This window comes from Phocoena phocoena, chromosome 3 (genome assembly GCF_963924675.1).
Source record: "Phocoena phocoena chromosome 3, mPhoPho1.1, whole genome shotgun sequence".
Taxonomy (NCBI): domain Eukaryota; kingdom Metazoa; phylum Chordata; class Mammalia; order Artiodactyla; family Phocoenidae; genus Phocoena; species Phocoena phocoena.
In genome coordinates this window covers 4,121,352-4,134,276 of record NC_089221.1, presented here as the reverse complement: position 1 = coordinate 4,134,276, position 12,925 = coordinate 4,121,352, and the positions used below count along the sequence as shown (strand labels likewise).

At 43.2% G+C, this 12,925-nt stretch overlaps 1 protein-coding gene across 1 annotated transcript in view; it reads right to left on the bottom strand.

The window, feature by feature from the left end:
* The window catches only part of ADAMTS16 (ADAM metallopeptidase with thrombospondin type 1 motif 16), a 154,976-nt gene that overhangs the window by 98,101 nt on the left and 43,950 nt on the right, over nt 1-12,925 (bottom strand). Inside the window, exons 6-9 of the mRNA XM_065874064.1 lie at nt 12,061-12,144; nt 9,690-9,849; nt 8,090-8,195; nt 712-849 (exon numbers count right to left, since the gene is read on the bottom strand). Coding sequence (XP_065730136.1) covers nt 712-849; nt 8,090-8,195; nt 9,690-9,849; nt 12,061-12,144 — 488 coding nt within the window. The remainder of the gene's footprint in view (nt 1-711; nt 850-8,089; nt 8,196-9,689; nt 9,850-12,060; nt 12,145-12,925) is intronic.

Sequence of the window (12,925 nt, the reverse complement as noted above, 5' to 3'; positions counted from 1 at the left end):
GGGGCTCTACTGAAAAAATAAGAAAGAAAGAGAGGAAACCAGGGGGATAATCCACTTTACTAGCGATCTAAAAATGTTTCTTAAAGTCCCTTATTTCTCTAAAATTTTAAAATCTACTGACTATCTCTTTTTCAGCGGGTCAAACTGTACCTCCTTAATGTTCTATACCCTAAATGAATTAGAGCTATGATGAAACCTTCCAGAAATAATTCTTAAAATTATAGGATTTTAGACCCAGGTGAAGGTTTATATACTCTTCTTTTTTTCCTCCTAATGAGAAATGTATTTTGTAAAAAAACATAATAATAATTCATGGTATGTCAATTATATCTCAATAAAACTACAAGAAAATATTTAAACATTAAAAAATTAAAAAAAAAAATCATGGACTGAAAATGTCTGGTTATAGAAGTAAGAATTAAAAAAAAAAAAAACAAATGGTAGTGACAAATACTTTGGTTTGCTAAGTATCTTAAGGGATTCTTTTGACTCTAAAGGGCAAACGAGGTCAGATTAAGCTTGCAGAAATTGAGGCTCTAAGAAAGTGTTTGGCAAACTCCTTGGTCAAATGAATGTCTCCAGATGCCTTTAAATGGGGACCATCTGCGGAAGGGGCACCTGGGTCTGGGGCTTCTTGGACAGGATTAGGCTGACCCAGCAGTGAACATCAAAGGCACAGAGAGATACACAACCAGCTTTAGGGGTTCATACCTTAAAAATTTGTGCAGGTACTGGCGGCTGCAGGGTGACCAGGAGAACACCCCGTTGCGTCCTGCCAACGTAGGGGACATTATGTTGCCCTCAGACTTTTTGCACACGTTCCCTTCTCCATCATGGACCATGCCAAAGCTATGAGAGAGAGAAAGAAATGGGTCTTTCAAAACAAATAACAGTTTCAACTGTCTAACACACTCTAACAAACACAAGTCAACAATGTGAAGGGCCCCCTTCTCCTGTATGCCTGGCAGGCAGAAGAAAGAGTCCTAACAGCCAAACAAGGGAGAATATCCATAAGGTCACAGACCTTTCCTGGAGACCTACCATTTGTCCAGCTGTTTGAAAGTTCACACCAACATCAAAACAGCACATGTCCAGATGTCTGCCAAAGGCAGACATTTTAATTATAAAAAAGCATTTCTAGTGGGATGTAGAGGGCAGTTTATTTGATCTTGAAAGAGCTGATGTGTTCTTACTGCTTTCTTCTCTCTCTACACTCTTTGCTGCTCACCAGCCATGGTCAGAATTTCCAGGTGTTTGTAAGAAACACAAATGCAGGCTCCACAGGGGAGTGTGATGTTTACACAATTTAAGAACTACTAAACCACTACCGCCCCTCTTGGTGGTGCTGACATTTTGTCCCTACACCCAGTGCTGATCCAGCTCATGCATGCTAGGTCTTCACTGCTGGAGGCTGTGACAGCAGGCCAGTACTTGACCAGACTCCCTACATCCCTTTGGAGGAAGTGGCGCCATGGAACTCCAGTGAGTAGCTGTGGTGGTGTTTATCTGCAGGCGTTGTTTGAAGGTACGTCTGTTACTCTTGGCTGAAACCAGACCACTTTGGGGCTCCAGCTCTAGCTTAGTATATGGGAACACCTCAGGCTACAGTGGCTATAGGACCTCTTAATAGGGTCCTTTGCAGATGTTCAAATCCCACAATGCCAACAGCAACCCCTTACTGTCACTCGAGAAAACTGCAGCCTTGCACCTATAAGAATCCCATTGACTGAGTTGCTACCTCTCCCCACCAAGTAGGCTCTTCTTCTTAACTTTCTAAAGCTAGCCCTGTGGGATAGCCTCATGTTACCATCTTCACCCACCTCAGAAGAGCACAACTGACTACCTTGGGAAGAAAGCCTCAGGGATTTGGGAGCTCCGTGACCTTGAAGACTTCCCATTAGGGTAGATACATCCTTGGAGAGTCAAGCCATTTTTGGCCATTAATGTCTGGTACCCACCCGATCACTGTATGGATTCCCAGAGAGCAGTTCTGAATGAGTGGGATACAGAAGGCAGGGAAAAAGCAAGAGGGGAGAAAGCAAAGAAGGACAGGTGGGTTACTGCATCTGTGGGCTTTCTGCCACCAAGAATCCCAGGATGAATGGAGGGAGGGTCACAGGGATAGGAGACAACAACACAGGGGAAGTGGGCTTCAAAAGGGGGCCAGGGAATCTGCACTTGTGTCCGAAGCTGAAGACTTAACTGTTTTTACTTAGAGCTGTTTAATAATATCAGTAAAAATGACAACTCCTATTTGTAAGCACTATTTTTCAGACAAGATATTAAGCACATTACCTATATTTTCTAACCCGAATCTTACTACAAGCCTACAAGCCTACAATGACAGCAAGACTGAGGGCTGGAGACAGGCTTGTCCAGGGTCTCAGATTCCGGACTGGAACCCGACACTCTGACGTCAGAGACCAGGCGGGACCCCTGCAATAGTGTAACCGGAGCGTGATTGAAGGGTGTGTCCAAGGAAATCTGGCGCACAAACATTGTCGAATTTCTGCAAAATTCCAGCTCAGTACCAAGGGTGATGTAGTTGTGGTCATTTCGGCCTCCACCCATTCTCTGAAGTTCTATTAGAAGCAATCAATCAAGGTGAGGGTAACCACATGGCCGGAGAAATGTGCCACGGTGATGGAGAGGATTCACGCAGAGGCTGCTTTGGGGAGAAAGTGATAAAAACGAAATAACAAAGTACCCTCCCCTGGTTAGCCTTTGACCTGAATATAAAGAAGACAAATTAGGGTCCTGCGAGTGCCCTAGATGAATTTGCTACCACTTCTGCCTACATTTCTAAGGAATTCAAAGCCACAACATCCCAGGTCTGGGGACACCTTGGTCTTAACCATTTTCATCTAAGGCATTTTCAGTGATTCTCAGACTTTTTTGAGTATCAGAATATCTGGGAAATGCACCACACATGTGCCTCCCCAAAGCCCACCCTGTTAGATTTTTGATTTAGTAAGTTGGGGGTTAGGCTCTGGCATTTGGGTGAATCCTAACACAATAACGTGATTCTGATGCCCACCCAAACTTCAGCACTACTATGTCTCGAGTTGCTTTTCCAAGCAGTACAAATCCTATAGTCTGCACTGTTGTGGGTGTTAGCACAGTGGCATGAAAATACCATACGATAATCACAGTTGATATTAACATTAATAAAGTCATGGAAGAATGAATAGGGCACATTTTGAAGATAAGGTTGGTATTTAACAACTAAGAAATAAAATTACTATTCAAGTTATACATTACCAGACATTTTTTTTTTTTTTTTTTGCTTCCATGACTCATAATACTTTATTCAAAGTGGTTACCACCCTATATGTTAAAACAAGGCACTTTTTTCTCTTCCTTATCTACAGGGGCTCTTCTTAACAATGCTCAGAGCCCGAGTGCAAGTGGACTCACTAGTCCGTGACAGGTGCTCCACCGATGTTTGTTGAATGAATAAAGAACAACCTTCCAGCTACAACACCAACTCAAATACCCAAATGTAAACATAATTTCAGATTAACTTGGACTTGAGAATTATATTCAGTATCAGATGCTCTTAACGTCTTCTATAGAATTTTCTTGAGTTATTCAATTACATCAGCAAGTATTTCTTTATTACTAATGATATACCCAGAATGATGAACAGCCAAGCTTTTTTAGAGGTTGTACCAATATTTTAAGCTGATCAGATAGCAGTAGGTCAAGGAAAGGAGAAACCCTTCAAAGCAAGGATGGGTCAAAGTCATCTGGATGGTAAATCACACCCTGGAGGTGATGATAGCACCACAGGTAGGATCTACTTGTCCAGAGCCTGATGCAGGCTTTTCAAGAAGCAAACCCATCCTCCCCGAGAGACGGGAAGTGGACATGGGGACAGCAGTCGTGTGGGACTCTCAGGGCCAGGGCAGATCAGCTAACCTGGGGGAACACAGGCTGTGGAGGCGGGGGAACCTCCATCAGGTCTTGATCCTGCCATTCACAAGTGGGTTGATTTGGGGCAAATTTCTCAAGTCCCTGAGACTCAGTTTCCTCACCTATAAAATGGGATAATAAAACCTTCCTCTTAAACTGTTCAGAATACCTGGCACCATGCATGTCAAAAAGGAAAATTCAAAATGTATCTTTCCCAGATTCAAATGTGGTCTTGATCAAATCTCTCAACACCTAGATGTCAGATATCACTTGCATACATATTTTGTGCATGTGTGTGTGTGTGTGTGTGTGTGTGTGTGTGTGTGTGTGTGTAGGGGGGGTGAGGAGACAGTTCAGCCAAGGGTCAACGGTTTTCAAATGCTTTTTGGACACAGAAACAAACAAAAATCTTAGGAGGAATGACAGTAAATAAAATTGGTAAGAAATGATGCTCCAACCTGCTGGAGCTCCCTAGGGGGCAGTCTGACAATCACCAGACCAGGTGATCTTTAAGCAGCCACTTGCTTTAATATTCTGCAAACCCTTAAAATCACCCAGCACCTCCCTGACCCAGCTGTAGGGGCTCAGGTTGATGACAGAGCACAGTCATAAATCAGTGAGGTGCACACATCACCATCACATGCTTGAAAGGGAGTCTAACATCACCAGCCGAATATGGTTGAACTGAATGGTATCAGCACACCAACTCTGTTTCTTTCCAGAAGATTTCCCTGATTTTCCTTGCATCTCTTGAAATGCCTACAGCCCTCACTGCTTGACCCCTTGCATGCCATGCCTACATTATCTTTCTTTAGGCTTTGAAGGGCATGGATCACTAGTCATTTTATAGAACGCTACACAGTGCTTTGCTGGCAGAATGCAAATTGTGCCTGGTGAATGGGTCAGTAAGTAATGGAAAAGACAGGGGACAGAACGATGGATCATGAATACTCCTGAGCACAGTATGTTTAATATTGTCTTGATGGTCTGAAATGATCATGCAAATTAAGTATTTAAGCTGACTTTATATACAAGGAATGTTCAGCTCAAACAATGCAACTTAAACTGCACTTGCACGTGCCTGCTGAGTTCTCACAGGCTCTACGGGTTTTGCATATGGAAACCCACGTAAGAGGAGATCAGGAGATGCAGCCTGGTCACTGTCAGGCTGCCAGAGAACCACAGGGTATCTAGAATACAAGTCCCAGGGCCCTACCCATCTAATGGCATGACTTCCTTTGGCAAGTGAGAATTTTTCAAGTGGATCCATGCCCAGATGGCATACTCTTCAAAATGTGTAGTTGAACCCTCAGTGTGTCTGTGCAAATTCTTCAACACCTGCATCTAGGAAACCACACATCCTGTGACAAATGATTTAATACAAGCAGGAAACTGGCCCTGCACCAGTCCTGGCTCAGTCCCACACACTAAGGGAAAGCACACAACCTCACTTTCAGCTCCAGACCCTCTTTTCCCCTTCCCAACACAGATCCAAACACTGGTTCTTAGCAATTCCTATTTTTAGGTCAGATTCTCCAGTAGAAACCACAAAATGTCTTAGGATAAAAAGAACTGAACCTCGTAGAAGAAACTAGCTGGGCATGAACTGCATCTTTCTTTGAGTTAAAGGTTAGGAAACCTGTGGCTGAAATGCACAGAGAAGTACTCCTCCACCTTAATAATGTCCTCTGAATGTAAACCAAACTGAAGAAGTAAGATTCATCTGTGAAACAGGATGTTCTATGACTTATAAATATAAAATTATTTTTTAATTCTTAAGGTACAGGGCTCAGAAATTGACTGCTTAGAGCTCTTTGCCAAGGATAAGAGGAAGGCATGCTGTTTGATCCATGCATTAAACTTATGATTCCTTCTCCAAGTAATAATAGTTCTTAAATGAATAAACTGAATAAAGGTGTTTGTTTTCAATTCACCTGAAATGCACAGAGCTGGGTTGCTGAATCTTCCCTGCTGTGGCCCCTCTCATTTGATGCAGTTGCCACAGATAAGAATGTGTTAGAAATACGCCCCCTTCAGCTCACCTCTGACCCTTGCAGCCCCTCCACGCCTCCTGTGCTGAATGTTCAGCCCAGGCTACTTGCCCAGCTAGTGAAGGGAAGATAAGAGATCATCCCCAGGGGTTTCCAGGCTTAGAGTTACATGTGAAACTACTCCACAAAGAGCACGTATTAGCGTTATTATTACTATTAGTACTATTATGATCACTTATTTTGGCAATTAGCACGTGCTTTTTATGTGCACACCTCCCACATGTATTTTCTATTTCCTCAATACGATCAGAAGCTATTTCACTGGTGACGTCAAACACTCAGAGCTCTCAGTCCTCCTGACTCTTGTACAATATTCTCTAAGCAGCAGGTGCTGGAGAAGGAGCTGATCATTTCCTGGAGGTCAGTTCTATCAGGAGTGGGACTTGCCTGCATCCAAATCTAGAGTTCCTTTCCTTCCTCCCATCTATATTCTCACTTGCAAGTAAAAACACTTTTCTCTTGTTTGGAAGAAATTCTTTTTCCATCTACACCCAGCCCTAGTGATGAAAGGAAATATTAATAGTTGACTTCTAAGAAAAAAATGAAAGCAAACACGAATACTTGTTGACTGGAAGACTGAGAGCCTCGTCTTGGATGCACCAGGGGCCTGAATCTCAAATGCTTATCTAATGCTGATTTGTTCAGCCCTTGATGACTTAAATATTTCTTACTTTGATTGTTTAATTAAATTCAGGTATGGTTCAGAGGACAGCAAGAGCCCCATGTCGTTAAAATAATGAGTTTTTTTGAAGTTTTAACTCTAGCAGCCTATTTACAATTATGACTTAACTGAAAGCTTTGTAAAGTGTAGGTGCAATTTTCTAGGCACTGAAAAAGTCAATCATTACCTGTAATGATGAAGGGATCAGTAATGAGATATAAGCTTCACTTTCAGGTCATCAGTTCACACAGAGCCAAAGTCTGCAGGGCCTCTGTGAGAGCCCATTAAGGGCAGGCACACATGTGTACAAACACACACACACACACACACACACACACACACACACAGATGCTTTGAACAGGTCGGGATGACATGAGTGGCCTCAGTACAATTTCTAACAGGGGATGGAGAAATCGACTTTGCAAAGGCCAAATCACAAACATTGCCTTCTGCAAGTTTTGTAATTTGCAAATAAAATGAGGATGAAAGTGAAAATAGAAAAGCTGTAATTCCTGGCTGTGAATTTTCTAGAAGTTTCAAGTACAGTTTCAGTCCAGCAGGAAAACACTTGCGTTACCACTGCTGATGCTCATTTAAATCAGGGCAATTGCAGGAAATCAGCAAGTGCGCCCCACTGAGCAAAACTTTTTTTTTAATAGATGGCGCCTCGAAGTGAGGCAGCCTATAGATTATTAGACTAAGAAATCTCATTTAAGAATAATAGCTACTATAAGTAATGGACAGAAGTGTTTCATTCTACAGGAATAAAGGTAAGCTTCTCACTTAAAAAGATATCCTAATGACATGCCACCCATTGCTGAGAGCAGCTTGTCCTGCATCGGTGTCTATCCATCTGTGCCAAAGCCCCGTGTTCCCCACTCCCCCTGATGCTGCCCCATTTCACAACTGACAATGGTGGGAACGTAGGGATGTGGGAAGCAAACCAGCTCCCACCAGGCTGCATCTCTTGTCCTCCCTGTATGCCCCAAACTCTGCACACCAGTCAAAACCCATCTCTACAAATTTTGAAAGTGATATAAGAATGCAAACTTGAGAATAGTAAGTTACTAATGGGCGGGCTTGTTACCATCTTCAGTCACGTGGAGTCCTCCCATAGGAGTTAACCATGGAATGAGATGAGCTCACAGGACCAAGTTCAAAACCCAGGACAAAGGAGCAGAGACAGAAGAGTCTGTAGTCTGTGATTGTATGCACATGTGTGAGCAGGAAGGGAAGAAGGGAGTGAGGAAAGTGCAAACATGTGTGTTGCCACAGCTTTAGAATGTGTGCGACGAGACACTCAAATAAAACAGAAGCGCCTACGTGAGCATTTCCTACTGGCGTTCTCGCTGCAAATGTGTGAATTCCCCTCACAGGCTTGAGCTACTGCACCAGAATCTCTAGACAACCTTCCAGTCCGCAGAGGACCCCAGGCTCCATCCTCCCAGGGAGATGCACTTACTTGTGTCCAGACTCGTGGGCGATGGTGAAAGCCAGTCCAAGACCTGTATCTTCATTAATCGTACAGCTGCGATATTTACTACACATTCCACTTATGGGTGCAAATCCTACAGGACATAAAGATCAAAAGAACATATAGGAGCAATATTGTAGTAAAATAAAGAAAGAGGGTGTGTCGTGTGTGTGTATTTACCTCTGTCCTTTAGAGAAATTTGGTTCTCATTTTGTCAGGTGAAATATGAAACAGGAAACCCTTGGACAATCATATAAAGGGCCCTGAATTATGTGGGAGAAGGGGGTCTGTTTTCCCTTCCCAATCCATGGTTCTATGTAATGTTCAAGTTACAGGTTACAACGGCGGCATAGTTGAAGAGGGCATTCCCTGCAGATGGAGAATTTCAGCCTTTTTCTATAAACAACTGTGTTCTCAAAAGCCTGAGAAAAAGTGCTGTAGAGAGTGGGTGTCAGGTGGTCCCCAAGGCCACTCCACGGTGGAGGACCTTCGAGGAGGGTGCAGAGGACTCAGCATCTGTCATGCTCCTGGGTGTAATTTAATAGGGATGGAAGTATACAGAGTAAAATCAGCGGAAGGGACAAGCACCTGGGGAGAAGCCCGGGGAAACCAGGCACGAGCTTCCAGGGCTTCCTCCCGCCGTGGAGTCGCACAAACAGACTTAATTCCTCCAACAAGGGGAATACTGCCCACCAGGGTGCTCATTAGAGACACAAAGCCCTCGCCTTTGTTTGGGGGCTGGTCACATAGCACCCCCGCCTGGAGTGGGCCAAAATTCCAGGCCCCCAGAACGAAAGCAAGTCTTCCGTGTAAACCGCGTTATTTGTACAATTTAGGCCCAGTGAGCTTATCATGTGCAGGGTGGGAACCTCCTGAATTCTAAGTCCTCAGAGGCAGCCCAGGGTCCACCTCGCACTCAGGGCTTTCTGGGAACAAGTAGTCAGGACTAACCTCTATTAAACCAAGTCTTATCTGAATGTTTTTGTAATAAAGACCCTTCTTCCCTAAGATCTTGGGAAGAAATGGAGAATTAGGAAAAAAGGTCAGGAGAGCCTTGCTCAGTAGCACACTGTGCTTTACACTATTTGGAAAAGTATAAAAAACTTGTATCATATTATAAAACACCACCAAGATACACCCAGCCTAATAAACATGTTGAAAAATGGCTAAGATTGGGATAGTCATAGAGAAATGGAAAAATCAGGGATCCAATATTGTTGTAGTATCTCTACATATATTCATAAATGTATTATTATTTTTTCATAGAATGAGACACCCTTGAATCTGTTGACCCTATTCTCACCACTGGAAGAAGAAATGGAAGAAATTATTTCTTAAATTAGAAGAGATAGAAGCTCTTGAATCTGTGAGAGACCTTTTCTTGTGAAAGAACTGATTTTGGTGAATAAATGCATACTCTTCTGTTTGGCCACAGTTTATACAGGGAAGGGAGTTTATTCCTCACAATTCCACCCAGCAGCAGCTACAGCTTACAGATTCGGAATGAGGGCAAAAATACTCCATATCCTAGGCCACTGAAGGCACACAGCACACATGTGTTTCTCAAAACCCTGGCAGAGGGTCTTACCCAGAGTATCACAGGGTTCATTCTTCCAGGAACATATGTCCAGGCCGGTTAGTAAGATGGCATGGTCATGGCGAGTCCCATCTTTCCCCATCAATCCAGACTGCCACTGGCAGAAGCTGCTCAAGGTGTGGTCCGCATGATGGCTTATCACTAGCCCTGGCTATGCAGGAGACAGACCAGGAGCCCGAGATAACAGGAAGAAAACATGTTGTCATGCAGTTGTTACTGGCTCTGTCATCACAGAAAACTAGCACTAACTTGGATTCAGTTACACAGGTGGATCTGGATGGCAGAAACTAATTTACCCATTTTATGTGTTAAAATCCAAAGGAGGGTGTCATATATAAAACCTGTACAGACTCAGTGTAGACACTCATGTTTATTTCTCTAGTTCTGTACCAAAACAGTTGGGATGTATTTGCTGACTCTGAACACATTTCAATGACCCAAGAAAGATGACTTCTGTGCATGAAATGTTCACATTCAAAGTCTTTATAAAACACTGAAAAATTATATAAGGCAACAGAATCGTTTATACGAGACTTTGCACATACACAAAAACACACCCAGATGGTGTTGTGTTTATTTCATAACCAAGTTGGGCAAAGTAAGATTTCAAATGTGTAACTCTTCTAAGAGCTATTATTACAGTGTTAAATTAAGTCACTTTCCTGCAGAGGCACCATGTTTATGAGAAGAGGCAGCTCAACTGACAAAGCTTTATCTCTAGCAAATAGGCTGGAACTAGAAGGAAACTATACAGATGGCATTTCACCTTATCCATATATACCAAGTTCTAATAGATCAGCAGTGAAAGATCAGAGTGAAGGCTACCCGAAGTCCTGGTAAATGAAGAACTGGGGGTGGGGGGGTGGGGGGGTGGGTGGCAAGGACATCTCCCCAAACTGGCAGGCAGATGAGTTCTTTAAAGCTTATTTATAGGTATGATATATTTTTCTAAGGATGGTCAGAGAAAACCAGGTTAAAAACCTCAATTTCAGGACAAGAACTTGTTTAAAGCTTTCATGACCAGAGTGTTGCTTTGAAATTGCGTCTCTCGGTCACTGACTATGTTTTCTCCTTAAATGTTGATTGTGTCTTTCCAGAGAGTCAAATGCACCCAAGCTAAATGTTGTACATCAACCCTGGGACATGCCTTACATTCTTCAGCGGGTGATTTCCAGGAAAACTGCATTAATTAAAGTTAACACAGGTGTACGATCAAATGATAACCTTGCTTATTCTTTGCCGCTTGGATGAGTTCCAAGGTGAAACGTTTTAATACAAAGAATAATTAACCTGTCACCTGAGAAGCCCTGCTAGTTCAGCACCCCCTCTGCAGACACACTCACACAAAAGACAATGGAGTTGTATCCTGCTGACTCTTCAGGCTAGAAGCAGGTCTGCCCGTGCATGCCCCATCTTGCAGGGAAAGAGGGCAGCACCCCAGAAACTGAAAATCTGAAGGCATCTTAAATCTCATAAATGATCTCAGATTTCATCTAAAAATCATTTGTTTCATAAACAAGACAACTGTGGCTAACAGGAGACTCTGTGAAGATGTCAGCCCGGGTGAAATTGGACGCAGGGTGCCTGACTAGGACCCAGGGTTTACGCCCCCAGGTCCAATCAATGACCAGCTTGGGGCAAAATACAAGTGAGAGCCCTTTATGGCTAAGACGTCCCCCTTACTTCTGCCACGGAATATTCACACGAGTCCTTATGGTGAGTGGAGGGGTACCTCTGTGTGTTCACACAGGGTTCTGAAATGAAGGCAACAGACAGTCTTATGCCCACTGCTCCCAAGATCCAGCATAATCTGGAGGTTTGTGTGCAATGAGAGGAATGTGCCTGACATCCTAGAATCTCTATACAAATAAAATCCCGAGACCAAAGGTGGTGAAGGTCAGTCTCAGCAGTTGGGAGACAATAGAGTACAACAATGCACTGCCACACAGTACAATTTAACTTCCGGGCTACAGCGCATTGTTAGTCTTCTAGCGAAAGACCAAAGGGCTCACTTCATCTCCATCCTCAAAGCTCACAGTGGCTGAGGACAAGTTTTGCACCTTGCATTCCTAGTGTATTTCCAACAGGGTATTTAAAGTAACTCTTCTATTCCATTTTCTTATTAGCCAATCAGATGACTATTTCTTACTACTCTTGCACAAAAATCACACACACAAAAAAACAAATAAGCATTACAGGAACTGACAAGAAACTCATTGCATTAGACACAAGATATTAAAGCATTTTTGTCCCCAAGGGAAAGAGAAGTAAAGAATCCATAGAACAATTATATTTAGGAAAACAAAGCATTATTTTGAATTTATTTTTCTCGGGAAAAAAAACTACTGGTTTCAAAGAATACCTGTTCTTCTTCCAGAAGAATCAGACCTACAATGGCAATGTTGATGTTTCCTCCTATTGTTCCATCTTTGAATAAAGCAGACACCTGAAAAGGACAGGTAATCCACATCAGTCCCTATACACGGCACCCTTTCCCCCCAGCCCTTAGCCTGGAGTCCACAGCCGAAGGCCAATCCTGTGTTCTCCAGTGACATAGCAAGGTTAAGTTTCTTACATTGCTAGACACACAGGTATGGGAATATCCAACAGCCAATTATACCAATTGTTGGATCCTTACTGTTGGTGCCTGGAAGTAAAATAATGAAGTCTGTGGAGGCAGGTTCCACCTCTTATCAAACACCTCTTATCAGGCCTCCTAGTTGGTAAGTGTCCTCATTAGACATAAGGAGGTTTCTTTTTGTTTCTTTTAATTTATTTTTTAACTCATAGTGATGATACACAGCAGAGCCCTCCTGAAGCTGTCCTAGCAAAATATTCCAGAAGAATAAGAGAAATTCTTGGGGAAAGACCAAGAGGATACAAGAAAGAGAAGGAAAACAATGTGGAGAGAAGGTGATCAGGGAAGGATATGTGACCATCATTAGGGATGATGGTCACATGTGTAAAAATGAGTGATCCGAGTGGCATATGGGGTGATGAGCGAGGACAAGTCACCAGACATGGGAAGCAGCAGGGAACTAATTTGGCACTGAGGTGTAGAAATGCTGGAAAAGCTCTGCAGAACAGAGGCAATGCTTGCACACATCAGAGACCTGCAGTGGGGGCTGTCACAGACCTGCAGTGTCACCTCCTCCCTCAGTTCCCTGGGAGATCATAAACCACGAGGGTCTGGCCACCAAAAATGAGGACAGTAATAGCAACCACAC